At 36.9% G+C, this 25,610-nt stretch overlaps 1 protein-coding gene across 8 annotated transcripts in view; it reads left to right on the top strand.

Moving 5' to 3' along the window:
* Window positions 1-25,610, top strand: part of eloa (elongin A) — an 88,514-nt gene that overhangs the window by 60,676 nt on the left and 2,228 nt on the right. For 7 of the 8 annotated variants that reach the window (XM_069895710.1, XM_069895713.1, XM_069895714.1 and 4 more), the window contains 3 exons: window positions 18,996-19,176; window positions 22,367-22,475; window positions 23,043-23,194. In XM_069895710.1, coding sequence (XP_069751811.1) covers window positions 18,996-19,176; window positions 22,367-22,475; window positions 23,043-23,194 — 442 coding nt within the window. The remainder of the gene's footprint in view (window positions 1-18,995; window positions 19,177-22,366; window positions 22,476-23,042; window positions 23,195-25,610) is intronic. The other variant, XM_069895712.1, reaches the window with a different exon arrangement.

A 25,610-nucleotide genomic window follows, 5' to 3' on the forward strand; every position in this document is an offset into this window, starting at 1 on the left:
AATAAGTTAAAGATTGATCTTGTTATTGTGTTCAAAGAAAATTAAAATAATTTTTTGTCTTGGTGAATTTCTATTGCTGCTGGGTTTTGGAGTCCTCTGGGCTCATAACACTATCTCCCAAGCTACTTCTTTTGAGAACCTTGGGTGAAGTCCAAACCACAGCTCCAATAATTTGCACAGAACTTCTTCCCTGCTGAATGCAGCTTTCCTGAGTTCTTCTCTTATGAATCCTGATTTGTAATTATTTCTGAGGTGTTGCTTGCATTCTCTATATTGAACTGAACATGTTCTTCTACCTGTAGCCTAATGATGGATTTGTTTAACAATGAAATAACTGTCGCTCCTCTATTGCTAGATTGGACATACAGTTTAACATTTGAACCTTGTCCTGCTAGAATTCCCAACATTATGCTGATGAATTCACTTCCTGATTCTGCAGAATGTACAGAATCTTGCATTTTAATGGGGGTTTTTACAAAAGTTATTTTACTTCAATGTTTGTGTTTTTTTAAATGACCTTTATGTAAAATGCAGCAATTTGTACATTTTTTGTGAATGAATATTAGTGATATAATAATATCACGATCAAGAATAATAATTTGAGTTTTAATCTGCAGATCATTTATAATTCCTCTCATTAATACTTTTACTTTCTTGACATAAAGGCAAAGTGGTAGCTGTTAACATCCAAATAGTGTGTTGTGTCATAATTTGATCAATTTTAGGGGAATGTTTGACATTTGAAGAGTTCAACTTGAAATAATTTGAGCTACCCATGCCAGTAATTTGAAGAGTTGTATAAACTTCAATAAGAGCGACATAAAGGGAGACTATTACCTCTTTCTTTTTCAATTTTATTAAACATATTACAGGTATAAGTAAGCAATACATGAGAATAGAATACAGAATTGAATTGTAAAAACAGAAACATCATTATATTGCAATAAATAATACAGTGTTCTTTTTCTTTGGCTTGGCTTCGCAGACGAAGATTTATGGAGGGGGTAAAAGTCCACGTCAGCTGCAGGCTCGTTTGTGGCTGACAAGTCCGATGCGGGACAGGCAGACACGGTTGCAGCGGCTGCAGGGGAAAATTGGTTGGTTGGGGTTGGGTGTTGGGTTTTTCCTTCTTTGCCTTTTGTCAGTGAGGTGGGCTCTGCGGTCTTCTTCAAAGGAGGTTGCTGCCCGCCAAATTGTGAGGCGCCAAGATGCACGGTTTGAGGCGATATCAGCCCACTGGCGGTGGTCAATGGGGCAGGCACCAAGAGATTTCTTTAGGCAGTCCTTGTACCTTTTCTTTGGTGCACCTCTGTCACGGTGGCCAGTGGAGAGCTCGCCATATAACACGATCTTGGGAAGGCGATGGTCCTCCATTCTGGAGACGTGACCCACCCAGCGCAGCTGGATCTTCAGCAGCGTGGACTCGATGCTGTCGACCTCTGCCATCTCGAGTACTTCGACGTTAGGGATGAAAGCGCTCCAATGGATGTTGAGGATGGAGCGGAGACAACACTGGTGGAAGCGTTCTAGGAGCCGTAGGTGATGCCGGTAGAGGACCCATGATTCGGAGCCGAACAGGAGTGTGGGTATGACAACGGCTCTGTATACGCTTATCTTTGTGAGGTTTTTCAGTTGGTTGTTTTTCCAGACTCTTTTGTGTAGTCTTCCAAAGGCGCTATTTGCCTTGGCGAGTCTGTTGTCTATCTCATTGTCGATCCTTGCATCTGATGAAATGGTGCAGCCGAGATAGGTAAACTGGTTGACCGTTTTGAGTTTTGTGTGCCCGATGGAGATGTGGGGGGGCTGGTAGTCATGGTGGGGAGCTGGCTAATGGAGGACCTCAGTTTATACAGTGTATAACATTATAACATATTGTACAATATTATCCCTTTCTCCTCAATTTGGAATATTCAAAAAGAAAAAAAAATTGTTAAAACGCTATGTAACATACCAACATAGCAGCAACAACAAAAAGGCTAGACAGCCTAAACTGAAAGTTCACTACAACAGATCAATACAAACTATTTCTCTCATCCTTGCCAATAAAAAAAACAGAAATCCAAAACAGTCTGGAAGATTAAAGTCAAAATACAAATGAATTCATATGAAAATAGTTTATAAAAGGATGCCACGTCTCTTCAAACTTAACAGAGTTAAGTTGTAAAAGTGCAACTTCTAATTTTTTCTAAACTTAAACATGACGTAACTTGAGAGAACTATTGTATCAAAGTAGGTGAATTAGGATCTTTCCATTTAAATAAAATGGCTCTTCTGGCCAACGGTGTAGTAAAGGCTATAACCCAATGTGCAGAAGTGGGAACTCAGCCCACCTCTGGAACTTTAATTCCAAAAATAGCAGACAATGATTAGGTTGCAATCTAATTCCCAGTATAATTAACAAAGCAAGACCAAAACATATGCATTAGTGTGGCCACTTGAGGTTTGCATCAATCACACATAGGACTAACATTAGGAAAGATATGGACCAATTTATCTTTTGACATGAAACTGATGTACCACTTTAAACTGAATCATTGTGTGTCGAGCACATAATGAAGGGGGTAATGATTATTCCAAATTTTTTTTCCTCTGGGAGAAATGACTGAAGTTCCAATTCCCAAGCTTCTCTAATTTTATGATTAGAGATTGATTGCAATTTTAATAAATCATTGTAAATATTACCTATTAAACCCTTATGGGAAGGATTCAAATGAAAAAGGAGTATCAACTATATCAGGTTGATATGATAATGGAAAGTGAGGTAATATCTTATTCAAAAAACTTCTAACTTGGAAATATCTAAAAAAAAGTGCGACTTGGGTATATTATATTTTATAGATATATCAAAAGTGTGACCTAGGTATTTTGTATTTGTTAGATATTACATCAAAAGCCATTAAACATCCATTTATAAACAGATCTGAAAAATAGACAAGCCCTTTGCTTTTCCAAAAAGCAAAGGCTTAATCCATTATAGACGATGGAAAAAAATGTTGAGATAAATAGTACTAGATAAACTAAAAAATTTTAAATCAAAATACATGCAAAATTGAAACCAAATCTGTGATGTATGTTTAAGTATTGGATTAAAGATATGTCTACTAATCTTTAAAATTGTAAAAGGAAATCCAGCTCCCAATAATGAAGCTAATGAATACCTTTGTACAAATCTGTCCAATGTGGGCGTTCAGGTTTGTTAGAATAATATACCCAGAAAATAATATATTGAATATTAACTGCCTAATAATAAAATCTAAAATTAGGTAAAGCCATACCACCATCTTTCTTTAATTTCTGCAAATGAAATGTACTCAACCTAGTATTTTTATTATTCCATATATAAAAAGAAATTTTAGAGTCAATATTGTCAAAAAATGATTTAGAAATAAAAACTGGATCTGCTTGAAATATATACAAAATTTGGGTAAAATTATCATCTTGATAGCATTTATATGACCTATTAAAGTTATGGCAATGGAGACCATCTAGAAAGTGTTTATTTCACACAGACAAAGGGAGAAAATTAAATTTGTATATATATATTTAAATTTATTAGTGATCTCAACCCCAAGATATGTAAAGTGTTCTTTAACCACTTTAAAAGGTATATGCTTATAGATCTTGTTATGAGCCCAGAGGACTCCAAAACCCAGCAGCAGCAATAGAAATTCACCAAGTCAATGTTTACTTAAACAGAAGTTGCTTTTAATTATCTTTAAACATAATAACAGGATCAATCTTTAACTTATTACTATTAACTTAGCTTAACCCCTTTCTAATTCTAAGCACACGTGCATGTAATCTGTATATGTCCAGGAAAGTTCTTTGTTTCACAGTCCATTCACACTTCTCACTCCTCCAAGTTCAGGCAATCAGGCAATTCTTATTACTGTGCACAGAATTCAACATTTATGAATCCTCACCAGGCACTGGCGTTTAAAGTTAAATGGTTACTGCTCAGGAAGGTTTTTGTTGGTTTCAGAGAGATATTTGTTGCTGGTTGGACATACACAAACTGATTTCCTCTGATCAGTCACTTCAGTGTCTTGCTGAAGAAACTGGCCCCATCATGGGTTTTCCAAACAATAATCTTGTCTTCCAGGTCACCACAGAGTTCCTCTTGTTTCCCTTATTTCAGGAGAAACACTCTAGCCAGCCATTTCTTCTTGTAAGGACTACAAAGGTTTTGAACAGGCTGAACTAAGAATTCACAAATTCAAAATCGGGTTTTCAACAAGCCTGCAAGCTTGCCATTTTGCAGCCTCAAATGCTACTGTAGAACTGATCTCTCTTTCTTTCTCTCTCAAGAATCCTGTTTATCATTTGGACCTGATTTTGAAGTTCCTTTCAAAGCAGTTCCATTGTCTTTGCAAAATCACTCAGAGCCTCAATATATAACTTCAGCAAAGCTCTTACATTTTAAATGAGATGTCTTTTGTGTAGTGTGCTCTGTGAAATTACCTACACTACCCCCCTCCCCCACAATCTATCTCTTTTAAAGACCTATTTTTGAGGACAGCCCCACTTTGATACCTAAATATTGGTTAATTGTATTCCAAATGGTGATGATTTGTTTTAATATAGGACTGCCTACTTTTCCAGATAACAATTTAGCATTCCATTTATAAATAAAGTCCTCTGTTAACTTCTCACACACCAGGTGCAGGCCAATTTGTGCCCAGGATAGTACATCTCCTCCCTCAAAGAATGAGGCGATATATCTCGACTGGGCTGCCCAATAGTATTTCTTGAAGTCTGGCATATAATCCTAGGTCAATTTTTCAAAAGAAACCCTGGCCACCTTTCCATTCCATAGAAATGTTCTTATCCATGAGAGCAAATTTTGGAAGAATCCCCAGGGCAACGCCACTGGCAGTGTCTGGAAGAGTCAATGAAGCCTTGGCAACACATTCATTTTAACTTAATTGACCCTTCCCATCAAGGTTTTTGGCAGCGACATCCACCTATTTAAATCCTCCTCAATATTTTTTCAAGCAAGGGGGTATTATTCAACTTGTATAAATTATTCAAGTTGTTATCCATTCTAACTCCTAGATATTTGATCCCATTTTGTGGCCACTTCAGATAGCTGTTCTGCTGACATTGACTGTAGTTCTCCCTTAGTGAGTGGCATAATTTCATTCTTATTCCAATTAACTTTGTAGCCAGAGATCTCCCCATAGACCTCCAGTGTAGAGCGCAGCCTGGACAATGAGTTTACTGCATCTGTCAGATATATTACTACGTCTTCTGCAAATAAGTTGATATTATGTTCTTCCTGGCCTGCTCTAAAACCTTTAATTCCTGGATCCTGTCGAATGGCTTTGGCTAATGGTTCCATGTCCAATATGAAGAGGACTGGAGATAGCGGGTATCCTTATCTACTTGATCTTGTCAGTGGGAATGCTGGAGAAATTTGTTCGTTGGTCACAACTTGTGCCCTAACCCCAATTTTTCCAGCACTTTGAATAGAAAATCCCACTCTAGCCTGTCAAATGCCTTCTCTGCATCCAGGACCACAGCCAGACCCCTTTCATTTCTGGTTTGTGTCAGATGAATTATAATCAACAGTCTGCCAATATTGTCTGCTGCCTGTCTCTTTGCATGAAGCCTGCTTGGTTTTGTTTATTAGTTTTGGCAAATAATTTGTCAATGTATTAGCCAAGGCTTTGGCAAGAATTTTATAATCTTTATTTAACCGTGAGATAGGTCTATAGCAGGTCAGGAGCGGATCTTTGTCCTTTTTAAGTACCGTCGTAATGATTGCTGTTGAAAAAGATTCTTGGAGGGAATGGGTCTCCATTGCCTGGTCCACCAGCTCCAAATAGAGGGGTATCAGTAAATCTTTAAATTCCTTATAGAACGGGTGGAAACCCATCCTCCCCTGGAGACTTGTTATTCTCCAGCAAGTTCAATGCTTTTCCTATCTCTTCCTCTGCAAAGAGAAGATCTGTTCTTCTGGGTCCAAATTTGAATAGGAACCCTTTGACTTTATCAGGCCCCCCTGTTAGCTCTGATTTGTATAGACACTCGTAGAATTCCCTGAAGATCTCATTGATCTCTATTGGTTTATACGTGGTTCTACTATTCCCAGTTTGTATTGCATTGACCATCCTTGAGGCCCGTTCTGCCCTCAACTGCCAAGAGAGGATTTTATGTGCTCACTCACCCAATCCATAGTATTTTTGTTTTTACTGTATTATGGCCTTTTCCGTGTTATATGTTTGAAGCATATATTTCATTTTCTTGTTTGCTAGAGCCCTGTAGTGGTCCTCTGAGCTGATTTTTGATAATCCTTTTCTAAGTGAATAATTTTTCAATTCATCCACCTCCCTCATATATTCTTTCTTCACTGTCTTGGTGTATCCAATTATCTGCCCTCTCAAATATGCTTTGAGGGTATCCCATAGGAGGAATTAATTTTGTACTCTTCTTGACCAACCTTAAATCCTTTAATTTCCAAATCACCTCTAATTACTTCTGCTAAATGATGTTAGGGCTAATATCAACAAAGCTGGAGATAGAGGATATCCTTGTCTACTTGATCTCATCAGTTGAAATGAAGTAGATTTACGACCATTGGTTACTACTTTAGCTTTAGAGTTGTTGTATGGTGCCTTAATCCAATTTATAAAGGTTTGTCCAAATTCAAATTTATCCAGAACTTTAAACAAAAAATCCCATTCCAATCTATCAAACTTTTTCTGCATCTAAGGCCATGGTGACATTTTGGTACTTTATTGTGCTAAATGTATAATACTAGTAATCTAGCCACATTATCTGCTGACTCTTTTTAACTAAACCTGTTTGGTCCATATTAATTAATTTAGGTAATAATTTATTCACCCTATTTGCCAATATTTTAGTGAGTATCTTATAATCTGCATTCAGCAATGAGATAGGTTTAAATGATGAAGCTTTCAAAGAAACTCTTATCTTTTTTGATATCACTGTAATTATTGCTATTGAAAAAGATTCTGGAAGCATATGCGTTCTTGATGCTTTATCAAGCACTTCCATAAAAATAGGAATCAAAAAATCTTTGTTCTTTATAAAATTCAGGTGGAAAGTCGACTTCTCCTGGTGCTTTATCACTTTGTAAAGAACTAATTGCTTCATTCACCTCTAATTGCATATAACTAGTGCTTAATTCTGTTTGTTCTACCATGTTCAGTCTTGGTAAATGTATCTGAGATAGGTATATATCTATTTTATTCTCATCTTGTAAAGTTTCTGAACTATACAATTTAGAATTTAATTTCTTAAACAATTCATTTATTTCTTGAGGTTTGTAACTAATGACATTTAAATAATTTTAATTGCATTAATCATTCTTGATACTTATTCTGCTTTCAATTGCCATGCAAGTACTTTGTGATCTCTCACCAACATCTCTGTTTAGTTCTTGTGATCGCCTTTTCTGTTCTGTACCTTTATAGTGTGTTATATTATAATTTTATAATAATTAATTGTCTATATTTAATTCTCAGAACTTCTTTTTTGAAGATCCTTTTCCAAGACTGTTATTGTTCTAATCAATCTACCTCTTTCAAGTAATCCTTTTTGATTTTTGATGTAAAACATAATTTTACCTCTCAGATATGTTTTCAAAGTGTTTCATATTACAAATTTGTCATTCAGAGTTCAGATTTGTATCACAAAAGAGTTGTATTTGTTCTCTAATAAAATCTTTGAAGACTGATCTTTTTAATAATGATGGATTTAATCTCCATCTATAAACTGATTTCTCTTTGTCTGGCATTGTAATGGTCATTAGTAAAGGTGAATGACCAGATAAAATTCTCGTTTTCTATTCTGCATCTAATGCTCTACCCTGTAGCTGTGCTGACATTAGAAATAAATCGATTCTGGAATAAGAGTCATGTCATTTTGAATAAAAAGAATAATCTCTTTCTCTAGGATAAATATCTATTAAGTGCAAATCTCTCATCAAACAAATGTAGCTTTTGCTGCTTTAGCTCTTGATACTCCTAGCAGTTCTGTCTAGAAACTGGATCTAGACAAAAATTGAAATATCCTATTAAAATATTCTCATGTGCCTCTGCTAAATTCAAAATAGTTTCCTGTATAAATTTTTCATCAACCACATTTGGCATGTAGATATTTAGAAGGATCCACAATTCCAAATATATTTGACAATGTATCATTACATATCTTCCTGCTGAATCTATTACTACATTTTGTATTTTAATTGGAAGATTTTTTCCTCACCAAGAATGCCACTCCTCTTGCCTTAGAATTAAAAGGTGAAGCTGCCACATACCCACCCAATCTCTTTTTAACTTCAAATATTCCTTCTCAACTAAATGTATTTCTTGTAGAAAAGCCAAATCTTCTCTCATTTTATTAATATGTGCTAAAGCCCTCTTTATTTTCACCATCCCATTTAACCCATTAATGTTCACATTTTAAAAATTCACTATTTTGCTCATCTTGCTCCTTCCTCTACCTCAACCTGTGGTCTCTCCTTCCTCGACTCTCTTATTCAATATCCAATGTATTGGTGCGTAACCCCTCTTGAAATCCAGGTAAAGAAAGAAAATAAATTTTACTTTTAAAGCATTGAAATTATGACTTTTATGACTATATATAAACAATAGAATACCCACCCCCTCCCTTAGTATGTTTTGGTGAGATACCCAACCCTAATTCCCTCCATTTTATGGGTTGTGACCAGGGTCACATTTACCCACATGATACAGTAAGAGTTAGAAACCCCCACCGGTGTTTTAATCTTGAAACGAGAGAGAGAGAAAGGAAACATTCAAAAAAATGGATTCAATAACTTCCAAAGATTGACAAAGGAAAGATAAGTAGATAGTGTTTTAAACTAGCCATTCATTATATACTACCAAGTAGTATTAGTCCCTTCAATCATGTCCATAACTGTTGTACTTCTAATTCTTTATTCCCTCTGGATTATTGGGAGATTTTGCACAAAGTCTTCTGCTTGCTCAAAGAAAAACTTATTTTCACCTCCAGGCAAGAAAATTTTCAAAGTTGCTGGATGTCATAGCACAAATCTATATCTCTTTTCCCAAAAAAAATCTTCTTAACTGATTTAATTTCTCTTTTTAATAAATCAACACTTATATTGGGGTAAATAGAACTCTAACCCCTGCTCTTTCCCCTTCTGCTGCTAATGTCAAAATCTTTTCTGTCTTGATACCAAAGCAACTTAATTAACACAGAACGTGGATTCCGATTTGCAAGTCTGTGAGCTCTGTGTGCTCTTTCGATCTTGATAGGTTGCTCAAAATGTGCTTCACCCAATACTTCAGGAATCCATTTTGCAAAAAAAGTATTTGGATCTTGCTCCTCCACTCCTTCTTCAAGACCCACTTTTTAAATATTTTACCTTCTACTAAAATTTTCTAATACCTCCACCTTTTTCCTGTAACCTGATTTTCCATAACTACGGCAGTGGTTAAATCTTCCACTCTGGTAACTCTATCATCCATATGTTGCATTTCTCCCTGTGCTTTCTTCATTTTCCCATCCATTTTATCAATTTTCTTTTTCAACTTATTAACAACATCCACAACTCTGTTTATTTCTCCTTTCATTCTCTTCTAATTTCATGGAATTCTTTAATAATTCCATATTGGTTATGTCTTGTACTTTTTCTTTTAAGAGCTTTAGTTTCTTTTAATACCTCCACTTCCATTAACTGGACGACCTCTTCATCTTCCTCTTCTTCACGGCTAATTTGTTGAGAGCCTGACTCCTCTTTTCCCTCCTCTGATGATATTTCAGAAGGCACGTGCACCCGCTTTGTGCTTCCGTGTTCTTCTCTGTTGCCTTCTCCCCAGCACTGCAGAGGAATGACATTGGTGGAAGTCCCTTCGGCAGGAGCACTTACCCATGGAGTAGCTTTTATGCTAACTCCCTGCTTCTGAGTCGCAGCGGGTCTCCAATCCTTCTTGATCTTCTCTTCATGTCAGGCTCTAGGTAAAGCAGATGCTACTTTGTCTTTGGAGGAATTTTGAATGTGTTATAGAAGATGTTTAACAGCTTAAAACATTTCTTAGACTGTATTTTTTTTTAAATTCCCAGGAGGGTCAGGCTTCTACATCCTAACCCTAAACTTATGGCATCACGTGACGTCCCCTCAATAACAATTCTTTATAAATCCTGTTTGGCCCTTAGAAATTATCTGAGGAAAATATTTTCCAATCTGAAAGCAAAAATCTTAGAAAGAATTTTGGAATCAACATTCAACAATATTGGTCTATAGGAAGCACAATCTAAAGGGTCTTTATCTTTCTTAGGAATTAACAAAATTGATGATTCATAAAATCTCCATGGCAAAGTTCCAAGAGATACAGAATCATTAAACACCCTTCACAAAGCATTTAAAACAAACTCAGCAGTATAACCATCCAGGACTGGGGCTTTGCTGGATTGAAGAGAGGAAATAGCTTTAAAAATTTCCATTTCTGATATTGGAGTTTCCAATAAATTTTAGGGATATTCAGTCATTGCAGGAATCTTTCCATATTTATAATGTTATCAGCAAATTGATAAATCAGAATAGAAATCCTGAAATTCCTTATTAATTTCATCATGATCATATACAATATTGCCATCTCCTTCACAAATCTTAGGAATCTGTCTTTTAGCCATAGCTGCCTTTAATTGTCCAGCTAATAATTTATCCGATTTATCTCCTTGTACATAAAATTGGCTTTTTGATTTAAACAATTATCTCTCAATCGGATATTTTAATAATAAATCATATTGCATTTGGAGTTCCTTATAGAGATCCATATTGGGTTTCCTCAAGTATTATTTATCAATTTAAATTTTTTAAAAATTCAGTAATAACAACTGTTCTTTTGTACTATTCCTTAACCCTGCTAAATAAGAAATTCTTGTCCTCTCAGGTATGCCTTAAATGAATCCCAAACAATTAAGCTCGACATTCCCAGTTGAATTTATTTATATTTTTTTAAATGAGAAGTTTGTTCCTTAATAAAGTCTGCAAACTTCACATCTTGAAGTCGAATTGAACTGCCACTGCTGAGCTCCGGAAGTAACATCAGAAAATTTAAGAGGATTTCAAGGGCGCAGGATCGGCAACAGCAATTGCGTCATATAGATAGTCCATTACCAAGGGAACCAGACGAGTATCAATAAAGAAATAATCAATCTGAGAATAACTATGATAAACATGAGGAAAAAAAAGAAGCTTTTGTCTTTAGGATATAAAAGCTTCCATATATCAACCGATCCATAATCAATCAAAAAAGAGTTAATAAAATTAGCAGATTTATTCGGAAGTGTCTGATTAAAGGAAGAATTTTCAATCATTGGATTAAATCAACAGTTAAAATCTCCACCCATAATCAGTATATATTCATTTAGATTCAGTAAAGAAGCCAACACCTTCTTAAAAAATCCGGATGGTGAACATTAGGAGCATATATATTAACCAAGGCAACTTTTTTATTATTCAAGGTACATATAACTATTAAGAATCTACCCATGGGATCCATAATCATTTTAAAATGCACAAAGGGAACTTTAGAGTTAATAAAAATCGATACTTTACTTTAAACTGAGACAACGAATGAACGTTCTCTTTGCAAACGTGTGTCTCTTGTACAAAGATAATATCAGTTTGAAACATTTTTTAAAATCTTTTTGTTTATCCATTTAAAAGTTTATTTTAAAATTGTATAAATAAAGATTTCTGTGCTTGCATAGATCACATTTCCCAAAGATGGCAAAGATCAAAGTACGGAACAGATTTATATTTAAGAGTGAACTCTCACAACTACCCAGATACAATAAAACTAATTTAGCAAAGCCCCCACTCTCCTCCCACCACTGAACAGTTCCGCAATAGAGCTGCACGCTAACACGCTAATCCCTGGTCTCAAACTGGCAAGTCTCCAAAATTACATTTAATTCTGATTCTCACAGCAGAGAAGAAAAGAATAGGAGAGTATTCCGTCACTTTAATATGACTATAAACTTATATAAGAATAATCTAGTTAAATGGTGGTTTGCTGTAGTTGTACGTTAACATTCAATATCTTGTACATAAATAAACAGGACCTTTTTCAGTGTAAGACCATAAGATAGAAGTACAGTCGGCCATTTGGCTTGTCTAATCTACTCTATCTTTCCAACACAAACTGATGCATTCTGCCATTCAGTCCACTTCCCTACCTTCTCCCCATATTCTTTGATATACCTGTCATTTCAGATACCTACCTATTAATCTACACCTGTCAGGGTTAAAAATGTGTGTATTTTACAATCTGAAATAAAACTGAAACTTTGCCCATATTCTGTCTATTCCGTTGCTTGGCAACTAGTTACAAGGTCAAAGGCAGTATACTTTTGATTTCGGCAGTCAGTCAATATGTGCCCTTGGATCCAGCAGGATGGACACAGAAACTAGACAATTTTTAGATTGGTATTCATAAACACTGGAATCTTAACCACAGCTGTCTGAAAATCCAAAAAAAGTGGAAGAATGTTCTGCCACTCTAAAATGTCTCTGAACTTTCATAAAGAAAAAAAAATCCAATTAAATGGTAAACAGCTAATTCTAAAAAAAAACAAACAAAACTTAAAATACACAAGTCAGTTTAAAAAAGAAAAGGAGATAAAACAGTTTAAAAAAAAAAGACAAAAGATATCTAGTTTCAAATTCTACTTTTAAAAACAAAATACAAAAGACTAACATATATATCAACTAACATCCACAAATTACATTAATTGTAAATAACACTAAGGAAGGGAAAAAGAGAAAAAGTGAAAGCATTATATATGTTTTAAAAAAAAAGGATATTAAGCAGTAGAGCAGCAAAACAGAACCACCTCTGTTTAACAGTACCAGCGTATTAATTATAACAGATCAAACAGCCAAGTCAATAGATTCAGGTTGGTTGTTAAGCAAGTTTTTCTTGGAGGAATTTCCATCCAGCCTCTGGATAATTCAACCACACAAGTTGACCATTATGTCGGAAGATTTTCAAATGCACAGGAAAGAGGAAGGAAGGTCTGCATTTCCATTTGTAGAACTCAGCCATTACTTCTTTGTATTTTCCTTTTCATTAAGAACTTCTTGCAGGTAATATTCCATGAATCGTATATTCTATAGTCCCATGGTTTTGAGGTTCACAGTTAACTGCCTCTTTGGTCTGAAAATAATAAAAGCATAATAACTAGTTGTGGTTGCTCTTCGGGAGATGGTTTTCGTTTCAATGCATGGTCTGCTCAATCCAAGAAAGGGGGATTCTTCAAAATCCCCTTAAATATCTCTCCCAGCAGATTGGAAAAAAAATTTCAGCAGATTGTCTGAATCCAGGTTTTCTGGTAGACCAAAGATTCTCAAATTCAATCTTCAATTCCTGCTTTCCAAATCAATATATTTTTGTCTGATTTTTCCAACAACACTGTCACTTCCTTTAAATTCTTGTTACATCTTTAAAGTTGTTACTATGTATATCAGATACATTTTCTAAAATCTGTGCATTAGTCTATTTAACTGAATCTTTCAAATCAAGCACAATGTTTTCCAAGCTCAAGTTAGCAGCTTCCACTCGAGACATTGATTCCATAATGGAGAGATATTGTTGCTCAGTGCCCTTTGATTTTTTCATCCTTCTTTCCATTTTTCCCCTTCTTGCCTTTTGCAAAAGGTACACCACTTGTAGCAGGCATCTTCAAAAGTTGAACAAAAGGTGCTCTTTTTTTTAAAATGAAAGTTACATGGCTGTTCAAAAGTGAGATATGTGACTGAGTATATAGATATATTTTTGGGAGATAAATTGAGAAAGGTTTGTTAGAGTAGGTTACATACAAACACTTAGAAACAGATCTTATTTGAAATACTGGAGCTCTGCTAATGTTAGACATATCAGGGCCTCAGAGCACTTGTAAGAGTTTGGAGAGTCCTCAAGCGACTTCACTAATGGATTGTTGTTTACAAAAGGCAACAGATGAAAGATCTTGTTGGGGCTGCTGATGGTCTTGTTGTTCTAAGAGGGTCATGTGGTTTTTCAAGCAGAGAGAGTCAAACAGGTTTTCTCTCACACAGAGAGAGAGAGACACAGAAATCATTCTACACTGTTACAGCCAGCAGAGGCAGCTGGGACTGGAACAGGACAAGCTGGCAAGCTTGTGGAAAGCCCCATTTGGAAGACAGCTTGGTCAAAGCCCTTGTGGTTCATGCAAGAGGAGAGGACTGGCTGTCTAATGTTTCACTTGGAATAAGTGAAACAGAAAGGAACTCTGTGGTGACCTAAAAGAAAGAAGTTCTCATCTAGAGAACCCTGATGGGGCAAGTTTCGCCAGCAAGACACTGGAGTGGCTGATTAAAAAGGAATCAGTTGTCGAGGTCCTGGAACAACAAATCTCTCTCTGAAAACCTTCCTGAGTGGTAACCATTTAACTTTCCGCACCAAAGCCTGGTGAACTTTATAGATGTTTAATTCTGTGCACAGTTTAAGAATTGCCTGCAACCAATGAACTTGGAGGAATGAGAAGTGAGATTGGACAGTGAACCAAAGAACTTTTCTGAACTTACACATACACGCGTGCTTAGAATTAGAAGGAGGTTAAGTTTGGTTAAGTAAGTTAAGTTAAATTGTGATTCTGTTTTCATATTTAAAGATAATTAAAAGCAACTTTTGTTTAAGTAACCATTTGTCTTGGTGAATATTTGTTGCTGCTGGGTCTTGGGGTCCTCTGGGCTCGTAACAGATATAGTTTTAAAAGGTTGGAGCACTGCCTAAAAACAACTTACTCCATGCTCTGCCAGTAGGAAACTCGACTATTACCTCAATAGAGAAAATTTACATATGAGAGATGTACAGAGATTTGCACGAATTGCAAACCTGCAGCAGGCAGATTGAAAAAGTAAGAAGAGAGTAGGAATTCAGAAATGGAGAAATATTTTTACAATTTTTTTAGTACTGCACAGTTTTGGTCCACTCATTAAGAAAGGGTACACTTGGATTGGAGGCAGTCCCAATGAAATCTACTGGGCTAATTTATATGGTGAGAGTGTTGTTATTCAAGAATTGACTGAAGTTCGGAAGAATGAGAGGTGGTCTTATTGAAATGTGTAATACCCCGAGCAGACATGTCAGGTTAGGTGTATAAATTCTTTACCCAGCATTTGATGTGCAGACTTTACCATGATCTACCTCCAAGATTATTGAGTGTTTAAAGGCTTTATTCTATTTACTTTTGTGCCTGTTAACAGGACAAATTCTTCAGTCAATATTATTAACGTGTGGCTGCATATTGCTTCTCTTTAAGGTTTTTTTTGAGCAAGTAAGAAAATTAATTTAAAGAACAGCACATGTTCTGGGTTAATCTGACTGTTGTAAGGGATGGTTAACAGAAAACACCTGGATGCCATATCCAACCAGACGGTTTCACTATTCACAGACTGGATCAGAACTCGGACTCTGGAAAAGGGAGAGGGGGCAGAGTGTGCTTTTTCATTAATACTGGGTGGTGCACAGACATTGGGGATAAATCGACCTACTGCCTTAAAATAAATCTCGACTAAATCCAAAGCCTCTGTCTATCCCGAGAGTTCTCATCAGTGATTCTCACCGGAGTTTATATCCCTCCCTATGCTGATTACAAATAGACACCTGTGGAGTTTCACATTGTGGTCAGTAAACAAGAAATGGTCCACCCTGATGCACTACAAATCTTTAACTGGGCCAGCCTCAAGAAAATCCTGTCCAATTACTACCAGCATGTAACTTGCTCCTTGGGTCCCAGCGCACTCGATCATAGCTACACCAAGATAAGGAAGGCCTACCATTCTTTCCTGAGGCCACATTTTCGCAAGTTAGATCATCTAGCTGTACTCCTTCTGCCTTCATACAGTCAGTGCCTAAAAAAGAGGCTCTGGAGATCAGAACACCTGGAAGGTGGTCACAGGAGGCTGAAGAATGGTTTCAGGACTTCCTTGATTTAGTGGTTTGGGTGGTGTTCAAGGACTCAACTGAGGATCTGAATGATTACACCAGACCTGTCACAGACTTTATTAAAACAGTTGTAGATGAGTATATCCTCACCAAATCGTTCAGGGTTTTCCCCAACCAGAAGGCCTGGATGAACAATGAAATCCAGAACCTGCTGAGAGCCAGATCACAGGCATTTAAGTCCGGAGATCCCAATCACTACAGAAGGAGCAGGTATGAGGAACAGAAAGCCATCTCCTGGGTAAAGTGGAGTTTTTGGATGTTAATGATCCATGAGTATCCCATGAGGGCTACTCAATAGCTGTGGCAAGGCCTAAATGGCATAACGTACTACAAAACAAAATCCTGTGCAGTAGAAGACAAAGCTTCACTCCCTGATGAAATTTATGCCTGATTCGACCACAAGAAGAAGAAAGGACCACCCCCATGTCCCTTGATGATCCCCTTCTGTCTGCATCTGAGGATGACGTGTGGACTGAATTCAGGAGCAGTGTGGCCTCAGGAAAGAATGGTAGGCCTTCCTTATCTTGGTGTAGCTATGATCCGAGGAAAGCATCCAGTCTGACTGAGTATTAAAAATCTGTACTGATCGACTTATTCACAAATATCTTCAACATCTCACTCTGGCAGGGCAAGGTACCCATCTTTTTCAAAATGGTGTCAATTGTACTAGTGTCCAAGAAGAGTGGTAACCTGCCTAAATGACTATCAACCAGTGGCACTCACATCAACAGTGATGAAGTGTTTTGAAAGGCTGGTGTTGAAGCATAGCAGCTCCTGTTTAAGCGGCGACATGGATCCATTCCAATTTGCCTATTATAGCAACAGGTCTACAGTGGATACCATCTCCCTGGCACTACACAAAGCCCTGGAACACCTGGATAGCAAAATGCATACATCAGGATGCTCTTTATCCACTACAATTCGGCATTTAACACCATCATCCCCTCAAAAGTGATCAGCAAACTCCAAGATCTGGGACTCAATACTCCATTGTGTAATTGGATCATTGATTTCCTCACCTACAGACCACAATCCATGAGGATTGGTAAGAACATCCCTACAATCTCCATCAGTACCGGAGCACCACAGGACTGTGTACTTAGCCCCCTGCTCTACTTACTTTACACCTACAACTGTGGCTTGGTACAACAGCAACACCATCTACAAATTCACTGACAATACCATGGTAGTGGGTTGTATATATATTAAAAAAAAGCTGATGATACAGGAGGAAGACTGAAAGCCTGGCCAAATGGGGCACCAATACTAACCTCGCACTCAATGTCACCAAAAATAAGGATCTGATTGTTGATTTCAGGAATGATCCAGTGATCATTGGAGGAGGTGGAGAGGGTGAGTAAATTTAAGTTCTTAGGAGTCACCATCTTGGAGGATCTTTCCTGGACCCAACACATCAACGGCATCATGAAGAAAGCATGTCTGCTCCTCTACTTCATCAGGATTTTGTGGAGGTTTGGTATGACATTGGAAACCCTGGCAAATTTCTACAGAGGTGTGGTGGAAAGCATGCTGACCAGCTGCGTCATGGTCTGGTATGGGGACCCCAATACTCCCGAGCATAAAGCCCTGCAAAAGGAGCTGGACACAGCCCAGGACATCACAGGCAAAACCCTCCCCACCATCTAGAATATCCACATGGAACACTGCTGTTGGAGAGCAGCAGCAATCATTAAGGATCCACATCACCCAGCACACACTCTGTTCCCGCTGCTACCATCAGGAAAGAGGTAGAGGTGCCACAAGACTCACACTATCTGGTTCTGGAACAGCTGCTCCCCCTCCACTATCAGACTCCTCAACAACAAACTCAATTTAAGGACTCTTATTTCTGCACTTAAATTGTTTGGGTTTTTTTCCCTCTGTATGGCACAGTCAGTTGTTTGCATTTCTTTATTTGTTTACATCTATGCACTGTGTACAGTTTTGCATTACAGGTACCAAGAAGTGGTAATTCTGCCTTGTCTGCAGGATAAGAATCTCAGGGTTGTATGTGATGTCATGTATGTACACTGACAATAAATCTGAAATATGCTATTTAGTTAATATTATAACTGAAAATGTTTTAATTTATTTTTTCTGGAATATCCCTTTGCCATGATAAAGTTTTATAAGTGAGAGAAGAGAGGAATTTAACTCTGTAACAAATAATCAGGAATGGTGAAATTTTCATTAATGGATGGACAACCAATTTACACATGTCTGGTATTCTTAATCCCAGCAAGCAAAATATGACCATCAACAAATGCATTTTGCAAGCAACCAGAACGATAAAAATAAAAGATTTTGGGGAATCACCTAAGTTGCAAATGTATCACGTACTGCACTTAGCCATGGCTTCTCTTTCATTAAGATAAATTAAGGAAAAAAAAATGATTGGTCAAGAGGGTACTAACTCCAAGAGTGGCTAGTGATAACAGAGTATTGTATCTTTTCAGTTCAATTTTCAATTTTCAATTTTGAGATACATCACGGTAACAGGCTGTTTCAGCCCACGAGCTCGTGCCACTCAGATAGACACATCCTTAATCGGACCATTAATTCTCCAAACATTTGGACTGGTTTGGCAGATTCTGCTTGGTTGACAATTACATTACTGCTGGATCCTATTAGAAATTCAAACAGATGGCGATTAACTCAGTTGATTACCTTTAAATTTTTTATTGAATTTTAGAATATTTTTCTAATAGGATTTCCTTGACTAGGGGTACTCAAACTAACACGTTCATGTTCTTGGAAAGTTGCATTGAAGATCAATTATATTACTGTAGCTTGAACTTCTCTGCATGTTTAATGTATGACACAGAAGCACATAACGATGTAACATGCTGGATTGCACTTGGCCTTGCACTGAGTCCTGAAGTTCTCACTGGCTAAATTTGACCTGACGACTCATCTAAACCTTTGTAATGCATTTGTGTTCCTTGTACCCGTTGCTGAAAACTAAACTGAATTATTCAATGTCATTTTCATTTTGTTATCAAATAGGTGTTTGTTGAAGAAACCGATCATTTGTGGTTAAGACATTGTCAGAGAGACTTTAAAAACCAGGACAGACAAGAATTTGAGTCATGGCGTGAAATGTATCTACGTCTTCATGATGAACGAGAGCAGAAGCTACGTGCTATAACTCAAAGTATTAGTTCAGCTCATGCCAGCAAACCTAAGGGTAAAGTGCTTTTTTCATGAATGCAATGTTGTTGGCTAGTCAAATCAATGTATTTTTGTTGAGCTATAACGAATAACCATTTACTTAACAAATTTGGTTTTCCTAGTGTTTCAGTATAAATGTACTTAAAGCACAATACACGTAGTTCCCAACTTATGACCGTAATTGGGTCCGAGGGATTGGTCGTATCTCGAATGGACGTAAGTTGGAATTTTGGCCACGCACGTGGAGTACTGAAGCCTTAAAGCAAACTTTTTAATCAAATCTTTTTTTCATTGTAGATTTTTGTTGTATTTGATAAACTATAACAGGGATACAGGGTTACCATGTAAGAGCCAAATTGTAGTTGGTGTCCCGGGGTCTATAGCCATCTTGATTCCTGTACGCATGTGTGAGTCTTCAGTTGGCGCATGCACGGTAGGTTCGTGTATTGAAGTTCAGTTGGCCATACGATATTGAATTCGTGCCTTTAACTCGTGCCTGCGCCAACCAAACTCCAATATGCGAACCCACCGCACATGTGCCAACCAAACTCCAATAGATGAACTTTGTGGGAAGAAGTATGACACATTCATTGAAGTATGGCAGCCGCATCTGAGGCACCTAGTTGCACAGATATGATCTATATCCACCCACCTAGCCCCCCCCCCCCAAAACGAGTAATGAGATGAGAAACAAGCCATCTCGCCAGGTATAGAGAGTGAATTGGGGTTGTGGCACAGATGATGTGTTTTAATTTTTATTGTTTATCCTTTACCCTCTATGGTTTACAACATTCAGGGTTTTTGAACTTAGAGGAAGGTTGTAGATTCCATTGGTACTAGGCTGTTTTTTTGTTATTGTGTGTTTGTATAAGTTGAGGGAAGAGGTGGGGAAGGAACAAGGGAAGGGTAGGGAAAAAATACTGGACTCTGTAAATTATTACGTGGCAAGAAAATGTTTTGTTTATTTCCATTTGCATGAATCTTTGAAAATAAAATATAAAAAAAAGACTTGGTATAGGCAATGGGAACTTTTTTAAGGAAAGTAGGCATTGATGTGAAGCAATCTTAGAGAATGTTATGCCATAAACCTGAACATTGGTAGATCATGTGATGAATTTCTTTGGTAAGAAATTCCTTTAGTTGGGCCAAACCAGTTACTGGCAGAATATTTTCAAGAAAGAACATGTGACACTGTGGAGGGTTTGCAAGTTGAATCCATTTGTTCTTGCTCTTTTAATCTTTTTTAAATGGTGGAGATACTGAGATTGCAAAATCTTGAATTGGTTAGCCTTGAACAGTTGTTGCAGTGCATTTTGTGGGTAGCACACTGTGTAACTGTGGTGATCACAATGATGAGTCATGGATGTATATTGGGTGGCAGATTAGATACTAATACTTTAATGGAATAATGTGGAATATTTTTGGTGTAGTACTAATTCGAATAAGAAATCTATCACTCACCAGATTTGGCCTTCATAATGGGTAAAGAAACTTTAGAAAGTGGGGAAATTGATCTCTTACTGAAGAATACCAAATTGTAATTGCTTTTGTAGACCTTGTTTTGATGTGACTGATCCCAGTAGGTTACTAGTCAATAATGACCTACCTATATTGTTGGTGGAGAAGATTTTGGAACATTAATGCAATTGAAAGTTTAACCACTTTTTTTTTAATATATAGAGGGTCATTGACTAACACTCGTGTGGTTCAAAACCCTTTTTGCCAATTATAAGCTCATGCAGTGTTCACCTATTCTTGTTGTCTTTTTCCTTTTGTGTGGTGAAGGTAATGTTGTCCAGATATGGATTACTTCATTTTCTAAAGAGTTTGGAAATGGAGGTGAACATTTTACAATTACTTCTACTTGTGTCCTTCTGATGGAAGCAAGGTTGTGATTCAAATTATTGACTTTTTCCTTTTGATATCATACTGATTAAACTATTTGATGCAATGCTTGTATTTCTGGAATTCAGCTCTTTCGTCCAGGAATACTGTAAGGTTTGGAGCTGTTTCCTGAGGAAACTGAGAGTAAACATGAATGAGCAAGTGTTGGTGAATAAATGCTGCCTTTTGCCATCGTCCTCACTTTAATTTGAGAATGGAACAATATGACCGTAGCTCATTGGATTGAATTCAACCTGTGTTTTTTATTCTCATCCATCAGTACTTTTAATCTGTTTTTTATGTGGATATTTAAGTCCATAACTTGGAGTACATTTAACACTTTGTTACTCTACATTGCCAAGGACTCCCTGGGCCACACCATCCCTCTTGTATGCCACAGTGCTGTCACCAACATTGATACAGGATATATATATATATATATGTATATAAAATATATATAATATATATATGAGAATTGTGATGGATTATTGTTGCTAACTAAATAATCTGGTCATGTGATATGATAGAGTGAGTACTTTTAGATATTTTACACATTTGTGAGATGGCTCTCCTTATGAGTACACATTTCCAAATCTTATAGGTTGGATTTGCTTATAGTGTCAGAGTCTGGTGACTAATCCAGTTCTTTACTGGATAGTTTATCAGGTTTTAGTATTTCATTTTGATGTAGCAACTTGATTTAACTGGTTGGGATACTTCAGGGTGAAATTATATTGCAGTGAGCCAGGATCAGAAAAGAAAGCAGATGCTTCCTCATAGGAGATAATCCAGTATTTTCATGGTAACCATTATGGGTTTACTTTTCATTCCAGATTTTATCCAATTAACTATTTAAATTCCCAGCTGCTTTGTGGAGTTTGAACTCCATTCTTCAGATCATTAGTCTGGAATTCTTAATTATTACCTCATAAATTAATGACTATGCTGTCATTTCAGTAATTTTATAGGGTTTTGTGATTTAGAAAGAAAATAATACAAAATTATTATAATTTCTCTTGCCAACTTTGAGATTCTTATTTATCTTAAAATGTGATCATGAATTTTGTCATGTCTTGGAAGTATTTTCCAAATTAACATTTTAGAAGTATCTATCTAATGTTTGATGAATGCATAATCCACTGTAATTCTATATCTTAAAATTTAATTATTTATAAATGTGAATTGCATTCCCAGTTTTCAGTAAACATGCTCCTGTTGGATAAGATTTTGAGCTATAACCTCTAGAATATTTCATTAGAACTGACATGGGTGCAGTAGATCTATGGAATAAAATGAGTAAGATGCTTGTTCTTTATAAACAGGCCGCCAGGCAAAGCTGGCCTTCCTAAACACTGAGGTAAAGCCACCGAGAGATGTGAGGCGCAGACAGGAAAGGCATGGCACTGGAATGTCTATTCCAGCACCACCAAGGTGATGTCTATTTTGATATGAAGCATGTACACCTTAATTTACAAGTCACAGCATTAATTGCATCTTTTATTGAGTAAAAGTGACATTTACATTCAATATATAAGATTCTAAGAGGGTTTGAGAGATTGAATGCTGGAAGCAGGGGTCACAGGATATGGATTAAAACATGTTAGGACTGAGATGAGAAATTTCATTATTCAGAGGATGGTGAATCGTGGAGTTCTCTCCCTCAGAAGGCTATGGAGGCCAAGTAATTTTTCATCTTTGTAAAAAAAAAAAAAAAAATTCTTGATACAATAGGCATCAAGGGACATGGAAGGGAATGAGACATGATTAAGGACCAGCCACGATGCTATTGAAAGGCCAAGCAGGTTCAAAGGGCTGAATACTCTTTTCCAGCTCCAACTTATTTTAATATTTTTATATCATTTTGCCCAAAATATAAAAAAAAACTCACTTGTACTTTTCTCATATTGAGAAACTTTGAACTCTTGAACTGCAGATCTGTGAAATGAGTTAGGATGTTGGTTAGATGTTTTTTAATATTCTAAAACTTTTTTAAATTAGGATAAAGATGCACAGTAACAGTGGCAGTGGGGGAGGAAACCAGTCTTTTGATAGTCCAGGTCCCAGCACCAGCCATGGCTCTTCAGCATCAAGTTTGACAACTCCCAACAGTGGAGGAGGAGTCTATGAATCAAAGAAACCTCAAGTCAAAAGTAAGTTTAAAAATATAGATATGTATGAAAGATATAAAAAAAGAAAGGTGGAAATGACAGATAATAATTTACTGAACTTGTACAAGCTTAAGTATATCTCTACTAGAAACAATTTTCATTGATAGATGGACAACCAATTTGCCAATTACATTATTAGGAAGGGCAAATTATATAAAAATGAACTACAGTATCTCTTTCAATCATTGCCTATTGTACTAACTAAAATTTTCTTTAAGTTATTACATAATTGTATAAGACAATTCCTATGGAATAACAAAGTACCAAGAATTGCACTGGAAAAGTTAACATGGACTATAAATTGGGAGAACTTAGACTTTCGGATTTTAAGTACAAGCAAGATTTTGATCATCTTTAGTCCCTCTTCGTGGATTTGAATGGGATTGAATTCAGTAAAAGAGGAGACAATGAAGGACTTTATTTATGTGGAATGTTAAGTCAATAAAGAATAAAATGGATAATCCTGCATTAATACATATGATTAGAATATGGAAATAAATGAATGTATCGGGACAAAAGCAGGTATATCACTGAGGACACATTATGTAAAAATGTGCTGCTTCCTATGAATCTGGGTAACAAAATATTGAATTCATGGTATGACAAAGGAATAAGGTACGTTGATGATTGTTAAACGGAAGGATCTCATGTCTTTTGAACAACTAAGAAATAAGTATGGAGGAACTAATGGGACATTCTTCTGCTTTCTCCAGCTAAGAGAAAGATGGGGACCAAACTTGGCCCCACCTGAAGTTAATAAGATGGAACGAACGATTTGGCTGGGGAATACATCTAAATTTGTATCTAGGATGTACTTTGCTCTTCAAAATTAAATTGCAAATTCAGATTTAGAGAGATCAGGAGAGAGATGGCGGTCAGATCTGGGAGTTACATTTCACACTGCCACCCAGCTTTGTGTCATCTGCAAATTTACTAATGTTACATAATTCCTTCATCTAAATTATTAATGTATATAATAGCTGCAGTCCCAGCACCGAGCCTTGCAGTACCCCACTAGTCACTGCTTGCTATTCTGAAAGGGACCCGTTAATCCCTACTGTTTCCTATCTGCCAACCAATTTTCTATCCATGTACCCTACCCTCAATACCATGAGGCCTAATTTTCCCTCCAATCACTTATGGTGGGACCTTATCAAAGGCTTTCTGAAAGTCTTGGTTCACTACATCCACTGGTTCTCCCATGTCCATTTTCATAGTTTCATTCTCAAAAAATTCAAGAAGATTAGTCAAGCATGACTTCCCCTTAGTAAATCCATGCTGTCTCGGACCAATATTGTTACTGCTATCCAAATGCGGTGCGATTTCATCTTTTATAATTGACTCCAGGATCTTCCCCACCACTGATGTGAGGCTAGCTGGTCTATAATTTCCTGTCCATTCTCTCTCCCTCCTTTCTTAAAAAAATGGGATAACATTCGCTATCCTCCAATCTGCAGGAACTGATCCGGAATCTATAGAACATTGGAAAATGATACCAATGCATCCACGATTTCGAGAGCCACCTCCTTAAGAACCCTGGGATGCAGACCATCAGGCCCTGGGGATTTATCAGCCTTCAGTCCCATCAGTCCACCCAACACGATTTTCTGCCTCATGTGAATTTCCATCAGTTCCTCCATTATCTGAGGTCCTCTGTCCACTATTACTGTTTGTGCCTTCCCTAGTGAACAGATTCAGTTAAACTCATCTGCCATTTCCTTGTTCCCAATAATAATTTCACCTGTTTCTGTCTTTAAGGGCCCAACTTTGATCTTAACTAATTTTTTCCTCTTCTCTTACCTAAATAAGCTTTTACTATCCTCCTCTATATTCTTGGTTAGCTTACCTTCGTACCTCATCTTCTCTCCTCTTACTGCCTTTTTAGTTATCTTCTGTTGCTCTTTAAAAGTGTCCCAATCCTCTGGGTTCCCGCTCATCTTTGCTAAGTTATATTTCTTCTCTTATTTTTACACTGTCCTTGACTTCCCTTGTCAATCACGGTTGACCCTTATTCCCCTTAGAATCTTTCTTCCTCTTTGGAATGAACTGATCCTGCCCCTTCTGTATTATTCCCAGAAGTACCTGCCATTGTTGTTCCACTCTCATTCCTGCTGGGGAATCTTTCCAGTCAACTTTAGCCAGCTCCTCCATCATGGCTCCGTAGTCCCCTTTATTCATTTGTAATATTGACACTTCCAATTTTCCCTTCTCCCTCTCAAATTTCAGATTAAAACTTATCATATTATGGTCACTACCTCCTAATGGCTCCTTTACCTCGATTTTCCCTTATCAAATCCGGTTCATTATACAACACTAAATCTAGAATTACCTTTTCCCTGGTAGGATCTAGTACAAGCTGTTCACATTCCTACTATCTGTAGTATATCGTTTTGGTATC

The sequence above is a fragment of the Narcine bancroftii genome, chromosome 8 (genome assembly GCF_036971445.1).
Source record: "Narcine bancroftii isolate sNarBan1 chromosome 8, sNarBan1.hap1, whole genome shotgun sequence".
Classification (NCBI taxonomy): domain Eukaryota; kingdom Metazoa; phylum Chordata; class Chondrichthyes; order Torpediniformes; family Narcinidae; genus Narcine; species Narcine bancroftii.